The 24,732-nt window shown below is 48.9% G+C and overlaps 12 protein-coding genes across 12 annotated transcripts; 7 read left to right on the plus strand and 5 right to left on the minus strand.

The window, feature by feature from the left end:
* Nucleotides 1–12: 12 nt before the first annotated feature.
* Nucleotides 13–1,022, minus strand: An12g09050 (uncharacterized protein; the record flags this gene model as incomplete). Its single annotated transcript, XM_059743635.1, has 4 exons — nt 13–49; nt 254–396; nt 641–730; nt 1,002–1,022. The coding sequence occupies 4 exons, from the start codon at nt 1,020–1,022 to the stop codon at nt 13–15; spliced, it is 291 nt and encodes a 96-aa protein (XP_059604553.1).
* A 630-nt stretch (nt 1,023–1,652) lies between these two features.
* On the plus strand, nt 1,653–2,457 carry An12g09060 (hypothetical protein; the record flags this gene model as incomplete). The annotated part of the gene is made up of 4 exons (XM_059743636.1): nt 1,653–1,667; nt 1,783–1,868; nt 2,024–2,091; nt 2,267–2,457. The coding sequence occupies 4 exons, from the start codon at nt 1,653–1,655 to the stop codon at nt 2,455–2,457; spliced, it is 360 nt and encodes a 119-aa protein (XP_059604554.1).
* Nucleotides 2,458–2,818: 361 nt separating this feature from the next.
* Nucleotides 2,819–4,592, plus strand: An12g09070 (hypothetical protein; the record flags this gene model as incomplete). The annotated part of the gene is made up of 6 exons (XM_059743637.1): nt 2,819–2,849; nt 2,881–3,165; nt 3,259–3,410; nt 3,606–3,686; nt 3,800–4,034; nt 4,522–4,592. The coding sequence occupies 6 exons, from the start codon at nt 2,819–2,821 to the stop codon at nt 4,590–4,592; spliced, it is 855 nt and encodes a 284-aa protein (XP_059604555.1).
* A 207-nt stretch (nt 4,593–4,799) lies between these two features.
* An12g09080 (uncharacterized protein) lies at nt 4,800–5,760 on the minus strand (the record flags this gene model as incomplete). The annotated part of the gene is made up of 5 exons (XM_059743638.1): nt 4,800–4,866; nt 4,944–5,042; nt 5,119–5,377; nt 5,540–5,615; nt 5,686–5,760. 5 exons carry the CDS (start codon nt 5,758–5,760, stop codon nt 4,800–4,802), a joined length of 576 nt encoding a protein of 191 aa, XP_059604556.1.
* A 1,090-nt stretch (nt 5,761–6,850) lies between these two features.
* Nucleotides 6,851–7,168, minus strand: An12g09090 (uncharacterized protein; the record flags this gene model as incomplete). The annotated part of the gene is made up of 1 exon (XM_059743639.1): nt 6,851–7,168. One exon carries the CDS (start codon nt 7,166–7,168, stop codon nt 6,851–6,853), a length of 318 nt encoding a protein of 105 aa, XP_059604557.1.
* Nucleotides 7,169–7,569: 401 nt separating this feature from the next.
* Nucleotides 7,570–9,518, plus strand: An12g09100 (hypothetical protein; the record flags this gene model as incomplete). The annotated part of the gene is made up of 7 exons (XM_059743640.1): nt 7,570–7,594; nt 7,669–7,765; nt 8,128–8,438; nt 8,559–8,664; nt 8,844–9,014; nt 9,135–9,327; nt 9,378–9,518. 7 exons carry the CDS (start codon nt 7,570–7,572, stop codon nt 9,516–9,518), a joined length of 1,044 nt encoding a protein of 347 aa, XP_059604558.1.
* Nucleotides 9,519–9,957: 439 nt separating this feature from the next.
* On the plus strand, nt 9,958–10,652 carry An12g09110 (hypothetical protein; the record flags this gene model as incomplete). The annotated part of the gene is made up of 4 exons (XM_059743641.1): nt 9,958–9,971; nt 10,067–10,239; nt 10,323–10,415; nt 10,486–10,652. 4 exons carry the CDS (start codon nt 9,958–9,960, stop codon nt 10,650–10,652), a joined length of 447 nt encoding a protein of 148 aa, XP_059604559.1.
* A 1,343-nt stretch (nt 10,653–11,995) lies between these two features.
* On the minus strand, nt 11,996–15,067 carry An12g09120 (uncharacterized protein; the record flags this gene model as incomplete). The annotated part of the gene is made up of 2 exons (XM_001395927.3): nt 11,996–14,785; nt 14,846–15,067. 2 exons carry the CDS (start codon nt 15,065–15,067, stop codon nt 11,996–11,998), a joined length of 3,012 nt encoding a protein of 1,003 aa, XP_001395964.1.
* Nucleotides 15,068–15,833: 766 nt separating this feature from the next.
* On the minus strand, nt 15,834–17,212 carry An12g09130 (uncharacterized protein; the record flags this gene model as incomplete). Its single annotated transcript, XM_059743642.1, has 6 exons — nt 15,834–16,297; nt 16,360–16,407; nt 16,457–16,527; nt 16,595–16,696; nt 16,762–17,036; nt 17,201–17,212. The coding sequence occupies 6 exons, from the start codon at nt 17,210–17,212 to the stop codon at nt 15,834–15,836; spliced, it is 972 nt and encodes a 323-aa protein (XP_059604560.1).
* Nucleotides 17,213–19,579: 2,367 nt separating this feature from the next.
* Nucleotides 19,580–21,292, plus strand: An12g09140 (uncharacterized protein; the record flags this gene model as incomplete). The annotated part of the gene is made up of 5 exons (XM_001395929.1): nt 19,580–19,718; nt 19,798–20,048; nt 20,106–20,139; nt 20,194–21,100; nt 21,154–21,292. The coding sequence occupies 5 exons, from the start codon at nt 19,580–19,582 to the stop codon at nt 21,290–21,292; spliced, it is 1,470 nt and encodes a 489-aa protein (XP_001395966.1).
* A 369-nt stretch (nt 21,293–21,661) lies between these two features.
* On the plus strand, nt 21,662–23,288 carry An12g09150 (uncharacterized protein; the record flags this gene model as incomplete). The annotated part of the gene is made up of 4 exons (XM_001395930.1): nt 21,662–21,766; nt 21,822–22,010; nt 22,057–22,304; nt 22,373–23,288. 4 exons carry the CDS (start codon nt 21,662–21,664, stop codon nt 23,286–23,288), a joined length of 1,458 nt encoding a protein of 485 aa, XP_001395967.1.
* Nucleotides 23,289–23,492: 204 nt separating this feature from the next.
* An12g09160 (hypothetical protein) lies at nt 23,493–24,480 on the plus strand (the record flags this gene model as incomplete). Its single annotated transcript, XM_059743644.1, has 6 exons — nt 23,493–23,541; nt 23,722–23,838; nt 23,899–23,911; nt 23,997–24,071; nt 24,284–24,347; nt 24,400–24,480. 6 exons carry the CDS (start codon nt 23,493–23,495, stop codon nt 24,478–24,480), a joined length of 399 nt encoding a protein of 132 aa, XP_059604561.1.
* Between the last annotated feature and the right edge of the window lie 252 nt (nt 24,481–24,732).

Here is a 24,732-nt window from a genome sequence, read left to right on the forward strand (position 1 = left end):
TTACCCCCTCTCTCACCCTCTGATCTCGCTCGAACTGGATTCCACTGAACTAGGTGATATTTAGCAAATGCTCTGTCTCTCGCCTAATTCTAGAATGGTTCCTCCTGCTACGGGTACGCAACCAAACAACTGTAGTAGAAAAAGAGCAGCAGCGCGCCCGCGTCAGTCAGTCAGTCATAGCGGCTATTTCTCAGCCCATCCACACCCACACCTTGCTGTACAGCCCACATCCACATCCATGCTCACCTCGTACCTGCATGTACCCTGGAAATATACTCCGCCTTGGGAGGCAGAGGGAGCGAGACCGAATCTGTCAGAAATCATGTGGGCCTCTTCCAGGCCAAGGTTTGATTTAAGGATCACATCTGCAATCCTAGTGTAGCCAGTGGGCTTGGCCTGGCCGAATGTAGTGGTTTTTCTCAGTAAGGGATTGCGTTTGCAGTCGATCGCAGTCGAATGGAAACCGACTCAAATGGGAATTTGCAAGGTCGCAGTCGGAGGTACTTCCAGAATCGTATGATGACAAGACATCACTGCCACTGCCACTACTGCTGTTGCTGTTGCTGATGATGGCATGAGTGCTTTTACTAGTCTCGTCGAAAAGTCCACTTGTCCAGTTCGACTGGGAGGGGGCACTCACTCTACTTGGATCAGGCATGTGTTCTAAAGTAATGAACTTGAGTTTCTCCGTTTCTAATGGAGAAAAGAGGGGATGCGCGACTTTGTTTATCTATTGTTTAAATTAATTTATATATGTTATATAATATATCTACAATCAAAGTATGGAATGGTGACATGCATGCAAACTATGCACTTAGCCAGCACTATAGCACCCATGCCAAACCCAAGCAGATTGCTTGGCCTTTCAGGGTCCTCTCGGCCTCCAATTTATTATTAGTAGCGCTTTCGCTAGCCGTGGATGGATAAACTCGGCTCCGAACTTAGTTCCCCTACCCAGGATAAAATCATAGACACAACTCGGATGGTTTTCCTCCACTTACCGTGTGCAGTCGCTGGGCCATTACGTACCCGCGTAACTCCAACAAAGACTTGGAGTATCCGCTGGACCCTTCAATGGATTGACTGACGAACAATGGCACGCTGTCCTTTTCTGGGTTGTCAATTATCAGAGATGGGAGGCGATAGGGGAGCGTCAATTGACAGCCTGTTCTCCCTTTTTTTCCAACTGATACTAGCTGATAACTGAGGAAGATATAGTGGCAGATATTAACAGTATTCTAATCTACTCTGATCCTTGGTACATTAACTCCATTGAGCAAGATAGTCGTTAGGGAGGTTCGGATAGTAGGTACCTGGGACTAAAACGCGTGGATATTGCTACTTTGGTCAGACTCTGCGTCGCTAGCGGGATCGGGCAGCCGATATACGTAAGCGAAGAGGCGAAGATCGTTGGCGACTCCCACTTTTCTCCCTGAACACCGCAGTCGCACCTCGCCCTAGCGCTGTTTAGTGGCATTAATTGTCTCGTATCGGACTTGAAACAAGTTCGCCTCATCCATCAACGCTCTGCCCTATCATACAAATCATTATCTGATCATCGCGGTCCGCCGGACGGAGCACTGCCATTCAATAGGTGGGAAACGGCGGTTGCCCAGTTCCGACTTCCTTTTTGCTACTAATCGGCGAGAACAATGGCCTTGGCTATGGTCTACTAGACTAGTACTACGGAGTACGGAGTACTACCTCCTGATTAACGGCCACACACACGCACGCCTTTCTTTTCCCACCCACCCCCATCCACAAACCCCCCGGCTTCTGCAGGGACTAAAAGCAACACTAAACCAGTGTTTCGCTGTACCACTGGTGGTCCTCTCCACGAGAAGCCATGCGTCAAAATTCTCCGAGGGGTGAAACTTAATCCCTAACCAATGAATGCGCGGCCATTGGTCTAACCCAGTCAATCATGAATGACGATGATGATGATGATGATGATGATAAGTGCGGCGCAATACCAGAAGAGGAGAAACTAGCATAGCATTCTTCCCTGCTTTCGGCCTGTCAGTCCGGCAGTGTTGCTCGCTCCCCTCTTACGGATTACCTCCTCCTGTTGGTGGGAGTCGTACAAAGTAGGTAGGAATCTACGGTCCGACTGGACTCTAACCCACAGCTGGGCCACGCCATCTGTCCTCTTGGAGTGAATCGGGGCCAATCACAACGGTGTCTGCTTTTCAACCACCCATTGCTGATGGAGTGAATCGGCGGAGTTCTCGCTCGATGTAGTAATTATGTCCTATTCTATTAACAGACCAACAAGTAAATAGATACTCTACACTCGACACGACGCGCGCCATCCACGATCCCAGCTTGCTGTTTCCATTGATCTTCCGTGTGATCTATCCATCCGAAACAGACCCTGAACGGATTTCCGGACCCCGAGCTTCTTCGGTTTTCTGTTTGTTCGATCTCAAGGGTCTCTGCCGGCCCGGAGATCCTTGACGTTCGTGGGTCGTTTGTTCCCCCATTTTGTTTGTCCATTCATTCTTTTTTTCTTGCTTTTTCCTTTGTTGGTTTACTAATTCCTCGGAGGAACAAGATCTATCGATTGTGACATATAAGAAAAAAAAGTGATTGTCAAAGTTCAAAGCATCCCTGTCTAGCAGGGGTACCCAAAATGGTGCCTAGATAGGTTTGCCTATCTATGAAACAATTTCGGCGCCCTACGGTTGGCGGACCATGCGACGCACTCTTATCGACTGACCGCAACGGTTATTGAAAAAGCAAAAAAGAAAAAAAAGAAAAATTCAACCCAAGAGGTAAAAGGAAAAAAAAAGAAACGAAAAATAGGGGCGTCAGCCATATGGCTTTTCAGCACAGACTTTTATTTTACAGTAAGTAGTACTACTTGAGTAAAATTCGGAGGGAGAAGCGATGCACCGTCTCCTGTTCCAACATCGAGTGCATTAATCGAGATTATACCCGCCCACACTTTTCCTTCGGCAAAGCTCTACGCAGGACACGTAAGGACCCCAGTTTACACGCTCAGCATTCCAGTCGAGCATGTCCATTTAGAGACAAGTGCCCGCGAGGATGAAACAAGCCGGTCTTGCTCTAACCCTGGGAGTGCCGGACTAAAGGTTAGCCTGGTTGCTTGCTTACTTTCCACTCGTGGTAAGGCGTGTGTCGGGCACGCAGTACACCCTTCTGGTATAGAAGGGAGTTTGGGTTTAGTGTTGTCTTGTGCCCTGGACGCATCGCGCCGATTGGAAAAGCCGCAAAATCTTGATTGCAATTAAAGAGAAACTGTGTCTGGTGCTTGGCATCTGGCGTGCTCGTATATCAACCCTTCCTCACGTCCCGGTGAATTCTGGATGAAGAATGCTGCGGTCGCGATTGGCTTTTCGGTCGGTGTCATGACGGCGTTGCAAACACGAGATCCTAGCCAGAGTCGGGTTCATGGTGGGTTTGGCAGCATGAAGGACAGCAGCATATACATGTTTGTATCACCTATATAGCGCCTTTTGACCCCCCTACATCCCTCTCTCCGCTGCCTAACACACCACTCGAGATTGGTAACCGTACCACCTTTCATTCCCTCACATGACCCACTGAGTCCGTATACGGCCTTTTGGATGGGTTATTGCCAGCACATGATACCGGGGGCGATGCAAATGAAGAACGCGAATAGTGTAGCCTGCTGGTTGGGGAAAGAGACAGCGGAAGTGGCTGTTTTGACTGCTGCCTGAGACATACCCATCCCACTCAAAGTATCTATCGTCCTTCGATGCAGACGTCGGGAGTACTTTCGGGACTTCTGTCATATGTACCTTTATGTCTTCAGTCTCCCCTCTCCATGTACTCATACTTGCCGGTAAACCTCCGTGACTGGGATCCAGGTATCCCTCCCCCCTCCATAGATAGTACTAGACCTGCCCCGCGAGTAGTTACTAGATATCGGCTAGCACCAATCCGGGTAGTCGGCGTTGACCGCAACTTCCTTCAGAGACGATCACTAGCGTCTGAAGAACCACGATCCTATTCCTTCGAGATTCACTTGATCTACTTTGGACTGCGGAGTGGATAATGTGACTGCTCTTTTGTTCTACCTTGGCATTGCAAGTTACCGAGTACTTCTACTATGGTCAAGGAAGACAAACACTCAGGATCCACCAGACCGCAGAGAAATTTCAAGCGACCATTCCCAGAAACGCACAGATCCGGCGGTTCCTATCTCAAAACAAGATCATTGAACGAGATATTAGCACTGAACTAACCATCTTCCTTGCGGAGACATAGAATAATATCGAAAGCTACAGCAGAGACCCATCAGCCGCGTGATCGAGACATGACCGCACGGAGGTGTCAGCTCAATGTGGACACTTGATCTATCTCACCGGCATTCGGAGCTTTCCTTCAGTTAGCATATACTCCCAGTGCTTGACTTTCTAATTTGCTGTTCCGAACTAAATATCCCCTTCTTCTATCTTGTCTAGGATCCTCCGCGGCATAACCACTGGCCGTCGCTCGAGGCTGATATACCGGATTAGTTTTACGACTGCGCAGGAAAGGACGAGGATATACTGGTTCTCTTCAGTGATGCCACGATTCTAGTCCCATCTGAAGAACAATTCTAGAAGCGGTATACTGGACCGTCCAAGCTCGGATATTATTCCAAGGCCCCTCCTCGTCTTTCATCGCCCCAGAATAACATGCTTACAACAACAGTCAGTCACTTCAACGGAGAAATGCCATTTAGTCTAAGAAAAAGGGCTGTGACTGCAGATCACCTGCTGCGGTGACTCAATACCATGACAATGACAAGTTCAATGCCCTTGACTTGATTATGGTGCACTCGCTTGGCTTACGTTGAGGACAACGAAGGTAAGAGCACAGCTCACTGAACGCGATCTCGAGACAACAATTAGCCACGTGAGAGAAAACGACTGACAGATGAAGTCCTTAGATTACCGCAGCCAAGATAATACCGCAAGGTGTATGCATCCACTGTTCTGCCATACAAGGGGCCATGAGAGACGTAGCAGACGCTAGTCTCACCGGGTGGTGAAGAATAAGACGGTCTAGCACTCTACAAAGGTGGATGCGGTACAAAGGCAGGATGTTATCACAACGTGGCAATCCGTCTGTTGCTGAGTTGATTACAGCTGTCGGACGAAAGTTGAAGCTACGAACCGCCAAGGAAAGGGAACGCTAGTGGCAACGGAGTATGGATGGATCGAATACAGCAGCTTGGAGTCGCTTGCCGGCCTACTCACGCTAATATCGGTCTGTTGAGGGCTGATGGCTACACAGACAGACGACATTTTCTTCTTGAGTGTCCGGTACGAACTCGATGTCCGTATAGACACTTGACAGCATGCTCCGAGTCCAAAACTGACCCTACTACACTGCATGATGCCCTCTGCTTCAATCGGGATACACCAGCCAACATCGTACGACAGAGGAAGGTCATTCAGATTTTACTCTCAAACGCGATGAAAAAGATGGTGCCTAAGAGTCCTCACTACAATTTCAAGCAAGAGTACACCTTTCGCAGACTATAGTCTCTTGTCCGTCTACATACCGGGATAAAGACCAGTGCTGCTCAGACCAGGTCTTAGACATCTTGTTTTCGGGAGCATCCAGTGTCCCCACATCTTCTGCATCAATCCACATGCAGGTCGAATCAAAATCCACCTAGACGTCGGGTTTAATATCCAGCCAACATACCTTGCAGCAATGCAAAATAAGACTAACCGCAAGCCAAGCTATGATTACCGACCGGTAAGAGGGATTGGAAGACATGGTTTCCGCTCCTTCGAGAGGAACGAACAAATTATTGGAGCAATGTTGGCAATTCCACTCAGAAGTTTTCGGGACTTTTTTCATAGGATAGGCGCAACGTATAGAACTTCACTGTAGCATCTTAGTGTTCATGCATGGTAGCGAACCATCGAAACCTATTCGAATTCTTACTTTTTCCAATGATAGTATTATTTGGATTTGTTATCCCTCCGACTGTCCCCGTAAAGGCACTTAGTAGTACACGGCAGCGTTACCGAAAATATATTAAGTCAACCTCAGCTTACACACAATAGCTACTACCAGTACGTCCTCCGGAAATCCATATGAATCAAAAACTAGAGAAACACTTAGCACATATTAGCACTACTACTTTTCTTCTTTCGTATTATCCGCCCAAAGACCAATAGACTCCCATGATGTGTGTGAAAATTCGTTGCTGTGGTGCGTTAGTAGTATCCCAGAATATATAATTGATCCATCACCCCAGAAACACATCTGATATAGCTCTCACATTATAGGGACATCAAGTGAGATGTACTATTGATGGATACTTCTTTACTAACAAGCCATTTGAACAACGTACTTCCCATCCGAAACGGCCTTCTATTAGTATTATACGTAGAGCAACTCTTTCCTCCCGCACTCAGATTGAGGTATCTCAGGCATTGTAGTAATTAGTAACTTGTAAGTTTTTCGAACGCTAATCTATAGATATTGATGTATTTATTAAAACTTATATGGGATTTTCTGATCACTATCTATGCTACTATAATACCCTTCAGAATTTATAACTTTTCTTTATACTGTATGTAGCGCGCTTTAGAAATTGGGAAAGGAAATAATGATAGAATCTCTTCTCATCTATATAGCTTCTATACGTTATCGTAGCTTCCACAGAATTTAAATAGTATAGATGTCTTCATCCGAGAAAGAGGTATTTTGCATGGAATTGACTGCAAGCACAGAGGTGATGTTCACGGACGAATTCGACTTTTTAGGTTGCGATGTGAATGAAATGAAAGAGGAAAACCGATCATACTATCCGATCGTACTCTGTCGGGGCTAGACTCGAGCCTTTCCTCCTTCTTCCTTAGAGCTGCGCAGACTCATACAAAGAATTGCAAACATAGAACATAGGATCCCCGACATCACGGTCAGAGGTTTCCTCCTCGTCAACGTCGGTCATCTGCTCTTGAACTTCCTGGCCCCATGAATAGATGGACTTCCAAATCTTTCGAGTAGTTGGGAATATCTCATTTGTTCTGTTCTTTTCTCTTTGCCTTATTTCTATTTTAGCTTCCTGCATCGACTCATCCACTTTTTGTGATTCGAGATCAAGAATCGCTTTGTCGAGTTCAGCAAGTTGTCCTTTCCTTGATGAGTCGCCACGGCTAGTAGGCCGTCTCATATGTTCAAGTATCCATCCGGTACATCACTGGGATTACCGACAGGTCTATTGGTGCGAGAGTGAGGTGTGCAAATCTTCCGAAGAATCAGGGTAATGCCTATTCCAGCTCCCTGGGGGTTTTCTCAATGTCATTTAGCAGGATCACTGATTCTTGTCGTTTAAGTTGGAGTATTCTCATCTGGAAAATTTTCTTCAGGTGATGGAGTAACCGGTTTTGATAGAGGAAAAATAAGGTGTCTGCATATGGGGAAGAAATCCAACCCATTTTTCCTTCTTTGCAACATTCACACAGTCCTCTTTGGGGGAATATGCTAGTGCCGCAGTCTTTGACGTGTTTGTATTAGAGATAGCGTTTAAGTGGAGCGAAGATGCTGAGTATACGATCACTCTGAGCGTAAGCAATGGCCCAAAGTGAAAAGAAAGACGGTGAGGTGGGTGCCGTATTGTGTGCATTCAGGGCCAGCTGTGCCATTCCTTTGTTCTTGTCAAATGATTTCCAGAGCCATTGGAATGTGGCATGATTTTTTACGATAAGGAGGCTCGGCTTGACTGGCGATCTAGTGGAGTCAGCACTTTCAAGTTCTTCCAACAAGGCCAGTAATCATCCACACTCCGGCTCCAGGCGAGAAAATTAGTCTGCTGAGCATCACTAAGCAGATCGACAGAAGTTCATTTTCGGAATCCCAAGGAAAACCTTGTTGGTGTCAATGTTCGGAGACATTAACTGGCTTGGATTTTGGACAGCGACCAATTACCAATGGGGCCTGCATGTAATATCTGCCGCCGTCTTCCAAAGAAATTGTGAATTTGGGAGACTTGGAGTGATTCAGGAATGAAACCATTGCCTATAGGAACTCGCAAAGTGTCATTCCAACCGTGTCACCTTTTAGAAGACTGATCCCATTTCAAGTCGATGTGTTCGTAAATCCCCGGCCCCGGGTCTGTCTACTCGTATGTAGGCTGACAGATTCTGGGATGATAGGCACAAGTGATAGCCATATCCGTTGCCATGGTATCTGCTCGTGGAGAACAGTTTCTCTCAGCTTGGCCATGCCATATGAAGTAGTCCCTGATGTACTTGCATTAATAGAAAGGACAGAACCACTTTCAAGGGGTTCAGCACTGGCTCTCAATAGGAGTGGCCAACGACTGCTCGAAGAAGAAAGCCCGTTGGGTTACGACAGACTCCCGCATTATGAGGAAATACACAATCAGAAAATCGTCGCGATGGGGCACTGGTTTTATGTGTGGACATCAGTTTACCTCGGGGGTGCTTGCCTCACGTATAGTTGACGGGAAAAGTCGGTAAACTACAACCCAGTACCGCACCAGAAAAAGGTTAGAGGCATCATATATAGTTTGTATCTTTCTCTGTATGGGTATGTTTAAGGCCTTTCTTGGACACCGGAGCCGTATTCAACAGATAAAGATCCAAATTATGGGGCGGAGGGTGGGACGGTTCGGGGTCAAGCGACGGATACGGAGTTGTCCCACTGGTTTTCCAGACTACATGCTAAGCATAAAGGCACGCGTCCCTCTTCTCATAACGCCTAGTTCTGTAGGAGGAAGAGACGCATTCAAAAAACGAACAGTGTCTAGTTGGAGGTAGCACTAGATGGATGATGGTAATTCCAAAGCTTTCAAAGCATCCACACATTCCAGTAGCATCTTGCAGGAAGCCATTTGTCTTCAAAAACAACAGAGAATTTGCACATAGTGCTTTGAAAGCCCTGCACTCCAGTCTTCGTGGATATCGAACCATAGGAACCTCGACCACCGAAACTGCCGACGATAGAGCTGATCGGGATGAGAGTGCCATGGAACATCCAAGCAGACATTGGCGGCAGTGGGACATTTGAAGGCCAAATTCGCAGCTTTGAGAGCATCCAACGGCGATATATCAATAGAAAATGTCATGTTGGGGACAATACCCAGAAGAGAAAGAATATGGATGTTTCTGATGAAGTATTGTCTGCATTGATCGCATCCTGGTCACCCCAAGAACAAAGCCGATTTCATGTTCTCCGGTCGTGCTGTCTCATCGACAGCCATCATTGTTGACTGTACTGATTGATGGGATCCCTCTCTGCCGCTACCTCCGACAATGGTTCTCCATGATCCTGCTATGGAAGCTCGTTCTCGAGGGCTTCAGAACTGACGTACTGACCCCGCGTGCCTGTAACGCCATGTATTTGTCGCTAGTGTCCAGGCTGTAGCCTTTCGACCAAGGGCTGCGGTGGAAGCAACTGAAGCGCTCTTTTGCGCAACACTATTCGAGTGGTCACGATCATGCACCATCTGGCCTACTAAGCAGGAGACCCGAATGGGGCGGCGTAATGTCACCACTTAAGCATATCAACCTAACATCCATTTCCAGTTGTAATCCGAATACAGCTGCCAATGGTTTTTACTCTCGTGCTCGAGGAGGATACACCAGAGAGACCAAATATGACCCAGTCGGCTGACTGTTGATGAAAGAACTGTATAAAGTCTGTTGGATCTTAGCTGAAACCCAGAAATGCACATGATTGGCAAGGAGCAAGGACTTACACTGATAACAAAAATCCGGCGTTGTAGGGTTTGCGCATGATTAAATATCATAAGCGTTGCTTCAAGACACCGGAATCCGATTGCTTGGATCCTCTGTTCGAAGAAGCAAGCAACATGCCACCGAATATTATAGTGCGAGAGTCACGTTCTGGACTACGATTGCACCAAAGAATGTGTGTAGGCTAAGTAGCTGCGGTCTAGACCTGAGCGTTAAGGGTAGTCGAAGTGGTAGCAGCTACATGATGGCCTGTCAGTATTGTTTCCAAGTTCACGAACATTGGTACTACTTACTCATAGCCTTCTTATTTGACTACTGTTTGGCGCAAAATCACCCAGGTAGCAAGACAGGTACTTGAGGACTGGTCGGGGGCTCCGCCTTCATGGATCCTGTTCGACCGGCGGTGCCAGAGACCGTTCATTCGGTGCAATGGTGAGGTCAATGCTCCGAGGGATTGCATCCCCCAACCAGAAGGCCCGACCTCCTTGCTGGGCGCATTGGGAAGCTGCTGTTCGCGTTCCTCGTTGTTGTATAGTGTGAGATCATCCAGCTCTCGAAGCAGTGGCAATGACGGCTGTGGAGCGCAGGCAATGGGGAGGGCTTCAGGCAAGGAACTGAGAAAGCCTGTTGTTTGGAAAGCCTGTCCAGTGGCAGCTGTTGCTATATCCAGCCACGTTTTGTCGATGAGAATTCACAACGGTCTATAACATGGCCCCTTGTACTACAGCCACCTCTCTTCGAGCTGTTAGTTTTGCGATTTATACCACAGGTTTAGGGATTGTGAGGCAAATACATGGATTGGGACAAGACGCAACAGAGGTGTGGCTGGGGGAAAAGAATCTTCTTAGAAATTCAGGTTCCAGGGATGTTCGCATAATTCCCCACTCGAATCATGTAATGGAAGACTTCTGTCGGCCAACTAGTCTTCATTGTTGAAAACAGCTGTGCCGACATCTTCGAATGTGTGAGGCAGAGAGCCACCATGATGTTCATAGCCTGTAGAAATCAACATTGATTAGCTCCATGCGAAATTCAATCTGACCTAGATGGCTCACCATGTGGTTATCCCCTCCCTTGATCTATGTTTCCATAATCCTACCATCGTTCGTATTATGTGCAGATTCCGAATCCCTTTGCACAAAGAATCTGAGCACACTGTGGAATCGAATGAACAAGTATAACCCGGCATTTGTGGGAAGGGCCAAGGAATGCCGGAAGCAGCCAATGAGGATAGAATGGTGAAGTTTTCTCGCAGGAATATCCGGAAGTCGTATTGAGGTAGGTTATCTGGAATTTCTAGAGACATTAGCTGTGGAGAGTAGAGTAGACGATAGACAACTCTACCTCACAGGTAATCCGAGACCTGCACACCATCAACCACAAGAGATATCGAAATTTCATGGTCGTCGAGCATATCCTATCCTCTTCTCGCGAATTTCGCCCAATTTTTTGAATACTCGGGCTGGTCAAGGCAGAATATGACCACATCCTTCCTAGCAACAGCATCTTGTAGCGCACTGTACCTACTCGAGCCACCCGGAATAAACCTTTCGAAAAACATCCTTGGCAGAGTCTTCAATAACTAGGTCCCCTGAAACCGCTTCTGCTGCAAGGATAGTCGAGCCGACTATCCTAGGATAAATTATCCCAAGGCAATTAAGATCATTTCTGATACCGTGCCCAATCAGCACCGTATCACTGTCGATACAATTCCACAGGGCGCATCTCGCCCGGATTCAAGACGAATTGTCTTTCACGAGGAAGCTGAAAAACCAGCACAGAGAGGTAAAATGAATGGGAAAGATGTCTGACTTGATGGGCTGTATAGAGCAGCATCGTATAGTATACAGAATTGCGAAATATTATATAAGAAAAGCAGTAGTATATAGGAAGTGATGGGGATGAGAAGCGACGGAAGATGCTCTGGAGGCCTGGAAGTATTTATGGCTCAGAAGAAGGCCACCCGGGATGAAATCCCCACCTCTGAAGAAGAGATCAAAAGAGCAAGGAAGAACAAGAAAGGAAGACGAAGGAGTGGGTGACACCAAACGGGTATTTGCCTTTCTGGCAAACAGCCCCGACCTGTAGGGAAGGATCCCGTGCACCGTAACACTACGCAGCTAACCTCCAGACTACCAGGCAGCTACCTACAAATAGCCATGTCTAGATCAGAGGAGTCTTGAAGGATACTACTACATACAAACAACACGGGAAATTGGCAGGCATCACTACGTGCGACCGAAACCAGACTCTTCTAAGTACCAACCAATCAATCTATCCTACTCTCCACCATACAATACTTGGATCGACGAAGAGGGCGTCGACATCCCGTCCCCAATGCGAATCACCACCTTCACCTGTAACGCTCGGGCTTCTCGAATGCAACATGCCAGACAGGTCCGTCCAACCTTGCCAATGACGGCATGATGTCCAACAGACGCACACCATGCTCGTGCAAATGTTTCCTTGTCGTGCGAGCCCCGCGCGTCAAGAAGGAGGATCTCTTCCTTAACTAGTCCGCTGCTGTGGCTATCCGAGTGAGATGTCTCCGAAAGGGATTCTAGAGGAACCCACTTGTACGCGTACGATCGGTGCAACGGGTGGCCCGGCAAACGGTGGTGTCTATGGGAGACATGGCTTGATGACGAAGATGATGACCCGCCATCCGGGGCGCTTGGGTGATTCTGATAGTTGACCGACCCCCCGGGTGGACGGCACTCGTGGGAAGAAATAAATCGTACATTGTAGGCCAATTCAAACGACACTGGGGTTGGCCCGGTAGCAGTGGAAGCGAGAAGGAAACTGGCAAAGGCCTTTTTAACTACGGTTAGGTTGTTGTCTGTTCGTTTCGCATCGAGGGAGAAGGTGAGGTCCTGGAAGTTAATGTTTGCTTTCGACCAGCTATCGGAGGGGCCATCGACAGGCAGCAAGAATACTCCACTCGTAAGCTCTCCCAAGCCAAGCGGCGTAGAGTCAAAGGACAGCCTGTTTCCGTGTTTGATGCGTGGCTTGCCTGGACGCCGGGGCGGCTCGCGGACATCCACCTCAAACCATGTGTTGACCAATCGCTCTCCACTCTCCGAGTCTTTGGGCAATATAGAGCTTGCCAGCCACGCCAAACAGACCTTAGTACCCGGTTGGCTTGCCAATACTCGTCCGACAATGCACTTCTTACTCCACCAGGTCTTTCCCTTGTACGTGAAACCACCATAAACGTTCGCGACTGGACCAAGTGTAGCCATAGCCTCTTCGTCATTTTCTAGGATGGTTGCCATGAGAAGGTGGCTGATGGACTCGCCAGGGATTACCAACCCCGCGAGCCAGCTACGCGTGATCCAACCTCCAATGTTCAGGGGACGTATGCTGTGAGGAGAATGAAGGAGGAGCAACCGGCGCGATGGAGATCTGCTATAGATCTCTTTTGTCAAGTCCGTAGTGGAATACTCCGCAGGTAGCGCATTGGTAAGAGGTATGGTGTAGGCGGCTTCGATTTTCTTTTCCACACCATCACCCTCAAGTTTGGATCGCAGTGCACTCTTGAATGTATCCAGTCCTGGCCAGCCAATGTTGTCTGCAAAAACGAACAATCCTTTTAGTTGCTGGTCAACATGGCTGGGAGTTAGGTGACACCGCCAGGCGGATTCATCATTATGGGCGGATGATGTCGAGTGGTGTGTGAAGGCTTCGAGGAATCCACGATGATGATGCCGCTCAGGCGACTTGCTCGGTGCAGGTATGGTCGGAGAAGGGTTGTCCGGCTCCACAGGGTTGTAGGCAAAGCGAAAGCTGTCTAGAAATCGTCGAACTGTAACCAGGTCCCAATTCAGCTTACCACTACGTAGCCGGTCAAACTCGTACACATCATGCACCGAGACATCGATATCCCGCGCATTCTGCAGCATTCCTACTCGAACAGTGGCATCCAAACGCATTAGTAGCTCCGCAGCGAGCAGCATCTGGACGAGAAGCCACTTGCGTTCCAGTGTGAAATGCACCCAGGGTTTGTCAGACTTGTCCGGATCAAGGAAGTCGCCGTCGCTGTGTGGGGGATTCTCAAACAGTACTTGTCCAAGATGCAATCGCCAATCGATCAGACTGAAGTCAAACCACGCCCCAGGGGTAGCCAAAACCACTGTCAGAGCTTTGATTTGAGCCTTCAAACTATGAGGATCGCCGGCATCCGCAAGCAGAAACCGCACCGGTGGGTACAGAAACCGATTGAACAGTCCACTGTACAGCTCTCGAGTGCTTTCTGTGTCTAGAATCGTCTTTGGGGCCTCCCCGTGCAGAATGTCGTAGCGGAGGGTCTTCAGGGTCTGGAGACGCTCCACTAGGGCTCGCAAGTCGACATCGCGGACACCGATCCTCTTCCAAGCTACCGGTCCTTCGCAGAGCAACTTCTTCCGGTCATGGATGGTACCATCCGCGCACTGGGCATACGGGTCGTTATAGTGCCCCATCAATTCATACGCCTCGGTTGCTGGTAGCGATGAGATGTGAAGGAGGTCAGAGCATGGTCGTGGTTTCACGGGCCCCGCGTATAAGACCGAGTCGGCGACGGGCAGTTCGAGGAAGTGACGGAAACCGATCGTACCAGCGTCTTTGCCATTGACTGACAGCATATTGGGTACTTCGTGAACTCCAACATCAAAAGTCGCCCGCTTCGGAGCTTCCGATCGTTTCCAATGCCCCAGATGAACCGGCGTTTCCCCTTCAATCACCCAGTCGTCCGGTACTGGCAAATGAGCATGAAGAGTACACAGGGTGTAGGAGGCATGAGGAAGCGGCCGTCTATCCCCGAGACTTTGAATGGTGGGATCGTGATCATCAAAAGGGAATATTATCTGTGGGTAAAAGAGCCCATGCTTTCCCTTCTCCAGCAGGAAGTATGGAGCTCCCGAAAATATCGTTTCGATGTCCTTTTTCGTCAGCTGGTTATGTGAAGATGGACCCTCGTAATGGTGTGATTGACGAGGTTTGGCAGCCTGCTCCGAATGGTGGTGGGAACCAGGTTGCTCGTCCTGGGAGTGGGTATCCGGCTTTGTGGAATTGGATCGGGCTGTATCAGTCTTCTAAGTCGGTCAGAGTCTATCCGTAGCAAAGCTCCTTGACCGCGCCAATATCCTTACCGATTTAGGCGTCTTTGTCCCAGTTGAAGAGCCTGTTTCCGAGTCCCCTCGATGCTTGTGGAATATGTCGTGGATCACACCTTTAGCGTGGGAGCCGGTATTGTTCGGATCGGACACATTGGGTAATGAGGCTCTCCTCCCCCTCTCACTTCTGGGAAGGTTATCGCCCTGACTCAGAGTGGCGGATGAGATGGAATGGCGGCGTCCAAAGAAAAACGACATTCTGTTATCGTCGGAGACCAACAGGTACGATTCTTTTGATATTGTGTAATGGAGAATAAGGGTAGGAACAATGTGTGGGCGATATCAGTCAGACCAACAGATACGCTGCCACACTCGAATGATGTCCTCACTCATTGCGGTCTCCCGAATGAGAGGTTACAAGAAGAGTTGGGAGGATATAAACAATTGATGTGGGGGACGAAGCCAAAGAAAAAAAGAGATCTAGTCCAGCTAGTACCGATCAGTCCACTGGTAAGGTGATAGGGGATGGCTGCATCCGGACTGATGAGGGAGGTGGAAGAGACAAAGAAAGCGAATGAGTCTGGTGATGGAACTCCAGCGATGACGTCGGCCATCCGGCTCCCCGGCAATCTAGACGCGGGAGTGGCATGGCCCGGTCGGGCAAGATGGTCCGACCGGGATGGGGACTACTAATCACTAACCCACTATCTACTACATACTACAACGAAGTATACATCTACAGCTGAGTCGGAATGCAGATGGATGTCACAATCATAATGAAATTGTGCTTGGGCATTCGCTGAATGTCATACGTACACTTTTGGGTAAACTAAATTCATTATTCAATTCCTTTCATTATGGCATGTTGACCATCACGTTGTTTAGGCGTGCTTCTGGAGGAAGTCCAGTGCGGTCCGGTATCCCCGCTCGTACTCCTTGCGCACCTGCTCATCTTCGAGGTTGGAGCGAGCAGCCATCCATCCGTGAATCTGGGTGGAGAAGGTCTCAACATAGTTGGCCTGCTTCAAGTTGGCACCGAACGCCTCCACATCCTTAGGGTTCTCGTCCTTGGAGGCCAGCACGGCCATCGGAATGTTGACACTCTTGGCATCGTTGGGGTCGAGCATCGCCGGGTGGCATTGCACCGCCGCCGTGAACAGCTTGTTATCCTGACCAGACGCCAGGGTCGTGATCTTGCCTCCCCAGCAGTAACCCAGGATCGACCAGGACTGGAAGCTGCCGCCAGCAGCAAGCTTGTTGGCCTCGGAGACAATGGAGGGGATCTTGGGCAGGTTTGCGGGGGGAGCAGCCTTGGTCTGGAAGAGTTACCCAGCTTCTGCTTGTGGTCGTCGGTCTGAGGAGGGAACCAGGTGATGTCGGCAGGCTCGCCCTGGAAGAAGTCGGGGATGAAAACGCGGTACTTTTGCTCGCTCGCGGTGGCCAGGATATCGGCACCCTGGATGGTCTGGGGGAAGAAACCGAAAATGTCTGGAAGTGATCATGAAACTTAGCATGGAGCTTGGGACAGATCGGGGACGGGTCCATCTTACCGTAGATGACGAGGATGGCCTTGGTAGCAGATTCGGGGCCAGTGACGTCTGGGTAGGGAATTAGCTGGATCTCTCTGGTCGATTGGATTTGACGTACAAGTCTTCAAGCCATTGATGGTCTTGTATTCGCCCTTGCCCTGGTAGCCCTGGGCCACGATCGGGGGGATGCTGGTCACGGTGAGTATGGAGGACGGTGCATTGGAGGTAAGCCATTGACAGGGCATTCATTACTCACGAGCAACAAGCCTTGTTGACACCAGACATGGCTGCAGAGGAACAGTGAAGAGGGCGCACGATACGACTAGAGAGGGGTGTGACGGGGGTCAAGAAGGACCTTCTTAGTGGGAGAGTCAGAAGCTGTCTGGAGAACATGTTAGAAGAACAGGCGGATAGCGGACGCACAGGGAAAATGAGTTGGATGAATTGGGATGAATCGGGATGGATGTGGGATGGATGGATGAGAAAATGGAAGAGGGGGAAAAGAAGAAGAAGAAGAAGAAGGAAGCTGAGGAAGAGATTACAACAGGGTTAAATGAAGCTGGGGAAAGAAAAGAGCCGAGATGCGAGGCCGAGCAGACACACCGTAACGGAGTAGCAGTGAAGCTACCCCACCTGCCCTCGACGTCATCCGAATCCGTCCCCGCCAATCCCGATTTCGCCCGGATTTCCCTTTTCCCCTTTCCCAGGGTCAGGAGTTCGTATCAAATCACTTGGACAGTGATAAAAGATCACTGCAATATGTCTTCACGGAGCTTCAATGTTAAAGAAGGGTAACAGTATCTTGCATATGCGGGGGTTTAGCCTGGACTGGGCTGAGCTTTGATACACCTGTCAGACCCACCATCCCTGCCATCATTCGAAGGCATCTGTGAATCTTCTCACACGTGGAGCTACAACCGCTCTCAAACATGTATCTAATTTTACTTTCCAAAATCATACTACCTCTTGAATTTTGCGGGAATAGTTCATAGCTTGGGTGACATGTTTACAAGCGAGGATCATCCCGACCGGAAGCTAAACAATGCGGTCCATGGTAAGGATTGATGTTCCTTCTACCTGAGCAATTACATACCACTATTTTGATATTCCTCAAATACCTGATCGTACTTTTCCGTCGTATTATTGTAGGACTCATACAATATACCATAACCTTATCATCTCCACATTGCTCGCAAAATATGGCTAACATGTGATAATGGTATATTAGTTGACGTCGCAGTTTATATAATCGATTAAAGTCCTCAGTAGTTGCCCATGGCCATCACAGGGTAATACTCCTTGGTTTCGATCAAGAGCAAACTACTATTCCCATGCACTGATTGGAGCGACCGTATAAGGTACTTGTAAGGGATTCTTGTGTGCTATTCCACTGCTCAAATTCCTACAAATTCCCCTTCAGCTCACCATGCCCCTTGCTGTTTGAAAGCCCTCGAGACTTCCAGAAACGGAAAGGAAGGAATGCTATAGGAGCAGTCAGACACCGCCCCTCTATACTTAGTTACACTTAGAAACCTGATTATGCGTTTACTAAGGATCATTCTTTATGTACAAAAGTCCTGCTCAATCTTGCATGCCTCCCAGAATTTGTATTGTTACACCGCGTTAAAAAAAGTAGAGCGTGACGCATTCTTGGGGCCACTGATATCTGCGGTCGCCACATTCCAGGCTACGCTTGGATCCACTCGCATATCAAGAAGCGATGCATTTGACGAGGACCCAGTAGGGTGCTGGCATGCATGATGTAGATCTCATTACACATGGCTTATTTCGTCTTCCACTTCATCAATATGAAGTTTTCGAACAGTGCTGATATACGGAGTAGAATCGGTCCCTCAGATTGGGCGCTTCCATGGATCATCGTCGATGGATACATGCACAGCGACTCTTTCGTGCCTCTTCAAGCTGATTGAATAATTGATCGAACCTCAGTATGTGGCTCCCAACTAACAAGGAACCTGCCGGGCTTCTATAACTACTGTTTCGGCAACATGACATTAGGAGTGATATCAATTTGGCAAGAACCACTTCTCTTGTCTCGCCCTCAGAGAAGGGTCTCCGGATATCTGTCTCTATGATCATGACACTGTCTTAAGGCTGCATAGCGAGAAGACATGTAAATGGCTCCAGCTCTCTGGGCGGACTCTCCATCCTTGCGTCGAAGCTAATCTCGCGCAGGAAACTGCACTGTAGATCATGTCAATAACCTGTGTTCTCAGCGGTATTATTCCGTACTTATGGGATGGCAGCGTCTCTCTGCGTCAGCGAGCCTGAGAAATGCATTTTTGTGCTACCAGAAAGGATTGGTCTTTAATGTTTCCAAACCGTTTCTAGTCGATTACCCCCACGTTCTAGGCGTGCAGCATGTACTTCTCTACTAGTCTTCTATATCAGGTTGTATATGAATGCCGGATGATCCCTGCACAACTAGTATCTCGTCCCGGTATCGGCACTGTTGCAGCAGCCAAGCCATTCATTCTACCTCTAAGTCTTAGTATCTGAAGATAAGTGTGTTTCGAACCACATGCCTAGATATTGATATTACAACTGACATTACTGAGCCAGAAGACATTACTCGGTGAACCAATTACCTGGAATATTATACCTGACTTCACTGCTTCGCAATGTATGTATACTTCGTAGACACCCGTTGAAGCTATATGCTTCCTTTGAGTCACAAGGAAGTAGACAGCGAAGCATATCTTAGAAGTAATCCGGTATACTAGTAATAGATGATCCGATAATCGTCATACACTGATTGATGAAGATGAATGAATTCAGTACTGGTGAGATTGTTGACACATGGGTGTCTCTCATTCCGCAAATCACCTCATTCCCACCAAGCAATCAACATCGTATCTGATCCACTTGCTACTGCTATCACCACTCAGCCAAGAAGCACGCCTTCCTACCCCCCAGTGACACCACCCCGTGCTGAACCCCACACCGCACAGACAATTCAAGCTTTATCCTGCCGTCCAGTCACCTTGAACAGATAGGCAGGAAGAATAAACTCACCATCCGGTGATTTACACGACACATGCAGCTGCAGGAAGATGCAGTAGATAGGCAGTTGTCACGTAATACAAGTAATGCTATGGTGACATTAACGTCCCCATGCATCTGCCAGCGCATTGCAATTCGAGTATATCAGTAGTCTTCAATCACTCCTCGAGTTTCATGCAACTTTAAGCCATACACATACACATCAGTGTTTTCCATTATGAAATTTCCCAGGATAACATGGTTCTCGCCTGACGACTCCCCAGCGGAACGACGTCTCCTCTTCAAACTCGATCTCCTCATCGTTCCTTATGCTTTTCTCGCTTACTGGACCAAATATATTGACCAGGCAAATATTAGTGAGTTTCACCCACTCAGTACCTCCATTTTGTCAATACCAATTGGCGCAATAACATTAACAATGACACTTGTCAACAGACAATGCCTACGTCTCTGGAATGGAACAATCCCTTAACCTCAAAGGGAATGACCTCGTCAACCTTCAAACTATCTACACCGTTGGCGCTGTCCTAGGTCAACTCCCATTTGCTTACCTGTTCACCAAATACCCCATCTCGTGGCTCATCCCCGGGATGGATCTGCTCTGGGGGGTCTTTACTTTGCTGCAATACCGGGCTACTTCGTATGAGGAAATGATGGCATATCGATTCTTGGTGGGATGGTTCGAGGTATATCCCCAATTTATCACTACCTCAATTGGAATCCAATTACTGACCTGTCGTCAGGCTGCATTCTTCCCAGGGATGCATTACATATTCGGTATGTCCAACCCACTAGGAGTACAGCCCAACAAATAGCTAACATCAAAACCAGGCTCATGGTACCAAAGCCACGAAATCGCCCGACGCGGAGGCTTCTTCTACCTCGGCCTGACGCTGGGCACCCTAACAGCAAGCTTCATCCAAGCTGGCGCATCCGCGCAACTAGACGGAGTAAACGGCCTAGCCGGATGGCGGTGGATGTACATCATCTGCGCGGTGATCACCATCCCCGTCGGCATCCTGGGATTCATAGTCCTCCCCGGAACGCCAGACAAACCGAACCGAATTGTGCTAAGCAAATCCGACATCCAACTCGTAAGGACTCGACTCCAAAAAGCCGGACACGGGGTCCAAGAATCCAACGTCTCATGGAGAACTTGTGTACGGGTGCTACGGAACTGGAAGTTCTGGGCGTTGTTGTTGGTGGACATTTTCTTTTGGAACGCGTGCGTGCAAACCAACACGGGTGGGTACCTTCTCTGGTTGAAGAGTCTGAATCGGTACTCGACTAGCAAGGTGAATGAGCTATTTGCGATCGCGCCCGGGCTGGGGATGTTTTACACCCTGCTTGTGTGCTTCGCATCAGATTTGGTCCTGGGTCCGGCGTGGGCTATTACGCTTGCGCATGTGTGGAATATCATTGGCTTGGTGATTCAGGTTATCTGGGATGTGCCGGAGTCGGCGCTGTGGTTCGCTTTCTCGACGATGTATTCGTCTGTGGCCATGTCCAGTGTGCTGATGGGCTGGATCAACAGCGAGATACGGCATTCGCCTGACGAGCGGGCAGTTATCTTGATTGTGTTAAACACTATTGCACAGTCTACGACGGCGTGGACGCCGCTATTGGTTTTCAAGACGGTCGAGGGGCCGAGGTTCACGAAGGGCTATTCATTTGTGCTTGCCTGTGCGATCTGCTTGATTGCATCGTCGCACATTACGAAGTACTTCATTTCAAAAGAGTACGTTCTGCATTGATGCTTGCTAGTATTTGGGGTGATACTAATGTACCTAGGGATCGCGCGATATCAGCTACGGATGAGGACTCGAGGGCCTCTCGAGACGAGCCAGAGTCTGGATCTGCTGTCGTGCAGGTTGCTCGACCTAAGACTGACTACAGATACACTGATGAGGAAGGGATGGACGCCAAGTGAAAAATAGAAGATTAGAGATTAGTCAATTAGATGTACGAGGTTGGGTGCCCCATCTTATCAAACTGTCACGCAATATACCTGCATATGGTGTATATACTTAGCATCCACCACCATCCGGCATCGGAGCACATGGCAGAAGTACTCCGTAGTGTTTCAGAGAAGATAGTGATAGTAGGACCGTCTCACGCATGATGCGGGGAAAATGGCGAATTTGTATCTTGCATATCCATCCCACTGATAACACGCTTGCGCCATGACAACATCTGATGGCGGGATTGGTGAGGGGTTGTGCACCACACCAGGATATATCACAGCTACATTCGAATGAGTGTTAGTGAACCACTGCAAGGCAACAATCTCAGACACACAATGGGCGACATCAGTACAGACAGTAGCCATAATGGCAAGAAGCAGATCCTGCTCAATGCCTTTGACATGTCCACCGTGGGACACCTGTCTCCGGGACAGTGGAAGGTGAGGTTCCCCGACTCAACATCATGGTACTTTATATACTGACTCAACTATCTAGAACCCCGCCGACAAATCAGCCACGAAGCGCAAGCTCGACTACTGGATCAATCTAGCCAAGCTCCTCGAGCGCGGAGGCATCAATGCCCTGTTCCTGGCTGACACTTACGGCGGATACGACACCTACGAAGGCAAACTAGACGAATGTATCCGGCGTGCAGCGCAGTGGCCTGTCACTGATCCGACAATTGTACGCCCCCATTATACCCAATGCAAGATGTATACTGACAGAATAGCCCATTTCCGCCATGGCAGCCGTGACCAAGAACCTCGCGTTCGGAATCACAGCCTCGACTTCATTCGAGCCGCCATTCCTCCTGGCGAAGCGCTTCTCCACGCTAGACCATCTCACCAACGGCCGCATCGGATGGAACATCGTGACCTCGTGGAAGAAAGCAGCCTTCAAGGCCATTGGCCTCGACACTCCCATCGAGCACGATGAGCGGTACCGCCAAGCGGACGAGTACCTGCGTGTGCTATACAAGTATGCTTCCCGCCCCCTCCCCCTATACTCTCTCTCACCTACTAACATGCATCATGCGAAACAAAAAGACTCTGGGAATCCTCCTGGGCGCCTGACGCTCTCTCCCCGGACCCGGAGAACGACAGCTACGTCGACCCGGACAAAGTGCGGCAAATCAACCACAAGGGGAAATACTTCACCCTGAACACGCGCCACATCGTGGACCCATCGCCACAACGCACCCCATTCCTCTTCCAAGCCGGCACCTCAGCAGCGGGCTCCTCCTTCGCGGCCACACACGCAGAAGCGATCTTTGTCTCAAGCCACTCACCCGCCGTCCTGCGGCCCAAGATCGCCAACATCCGGCGTCTCGCATCCGAACAAGGCCGCGACCCAGCCTCGATCAAGTTCTTCGCGACGTTCACGCCCATTATCGGCCGGACGGACGAAGAAGCGCGCGCCAAGTACGAAGAAGTGAAGAAGTACGCGTCTGTCATCGGCGGACTGGTTCTATTCAGCGGGTGGACGGGGATTGATATCAGCCGGATCCCGATTGATCAGGATATCACGGCGGCGGATTCGCTGGAGGCGCATAAGGTCACGAGTCAGCTGGATGCGTTTACGACCACCAGCGAGGACGTGCCGAGGTGGACGCCGCGGGTCGTGGCGGAGAAGGCGGCCATTGGGGGGTTGGGGCCTGTTGCTGTGGGGAGTGCGGAGAGGGTGGCGGATGAGATGGAACGGTGGGTGAGAGAGGCAGATCTGGATGGGTTTAATCTGGGGTATGTAACTACTCCGGGAACATTTGAGGATGTAGTGGAGTTGTTGGTGCCGGAATTGAGGAGGAGGGGGTTGTATCCTGAGGCTGTTGCCGATGAGGATGAGGGAGAAGGGCTGACGGCGAGAGAGAAGGTGTATGGACGGGGGCAGAGGGAGTTGAGAGCGGATCATCCGGGGAGTAAGTACAAGTATGATGTTTATGTCGAGGATGAGGAGGAAGCCTAGGAAGGAAACTCGCTCTAGCTAGCTACCATTATACGAGTATACAAGTCATTCTTACTAGGATAGATCTTGTTGTGAACGAGCGACAAATAAACTACCACAACCTCAAAGCCACCACGGCGCCGCAGCCTTTCAATCCCAGTCTCATCTCACCTCTTACTACGTACTACATCCCCAGTCCACCCACAATCGACAACCCCATTTCCCATGGAGTTCGTTGTTCCACCCCCGGCACGGCATGTCCTGCCCAATTCGAGTAAGTAACTCATTACTTCCCCGCCCCCAGCATTCTTTTCTGACCACACTGTGCCAAGCATGCATGAGTCTAGACTGGTCTGGACTGTCAATAACACCCTCCCCCTCCCTCCCTTCGTTTCTCTTTCTTTCTCTCACGAACTGAAAGTAGGAACGCTAAAATATGTGTAAACGAAATAAGAAAATATTTGGGTTTGCTTCGGCCGGGAGCCTGAAGCGAGAAAAGAGACATTAGGCTTGCAGCAGCGATCTCGTGATCGATCGATTGATGCAGGTATGGGTGGGATGGGGTGGTTTGGTTAGTTAGTTAGGTATTTTCGGGTTCATTCCGTGCCGGATTTAGAATTGTTTGGTTTAGTTCGTATTGGTATGTATGTATGGTATGGTATCTACTGGGATATTGTGTTTCTGATTTAGTACAATATTTAAGTAGTTGGTAATAATAATTGAGTGAAGGGTGTGTGTTGCCAAGCTGCCAAGCTCGTACGGAGGGAGACACTATATTCATATATTCATGGTTGCTGATTCTTGGTGCGCTTGGCAGTAGCCTAGCCTTCCCTACTACTAGGGTTATATGATTGCTATCGCTTAGTAGCATAGGGATTATTACTATTTTTTGGATTATATCAATTTGAAAAAGTAAAAGAAATGGTGCTGGTAGGGGCCCGAGGCGGTGTGGATAATCACACTCTGGTCCGTAGTTCATCTGAAACATGCAGATAGATGCTTTGCTTAAGAGATAGGATCAAGAACAAAAGTGGCGATATGTGTTTGCCAACTAGTTGTTTCCAACAGGGTATCAACAGGGTATGTTGTCAGCTATATCTGTGGGTTTGCAGTGGATATGGTGGGTAAGTAGGAACTGACTGGGGATGTGGATATGTGGCTACTTTATAAGGAGTATCCGTCTAGTGAGCAGGGATCGGAGTTACCAAAGTAGAACATTTGCTACTAGTGGTATATATACACAACTTGGATTTCGGCATCCTACACAACTGCAAGCTATAAATATAGAAGCGACAGTGATATCGCCATATGGCTCTTGGAGGAGGAATCCACAACAGTCTACTTCAATTCAGAACATACTCTGACTAGACGGAGATAATATCATCATAAAGTGTGATTACTATCCTCTTTGTCAGAGCAGCTAAACCCATGTAGCATCATCATCATCCACTAGATACTTTATCGG

Source organism: Aspergillus niger (assembly GCF_000002855.4).
Source record: "Aspergillus niger supercontig An12".
Lineage (NCBI taxonomy): Eukaryota > Fungi > Ascomycota > Eurotiomycetes > Eurotiales > Aspergillaceae > Aspergillus > Aspergillus niger.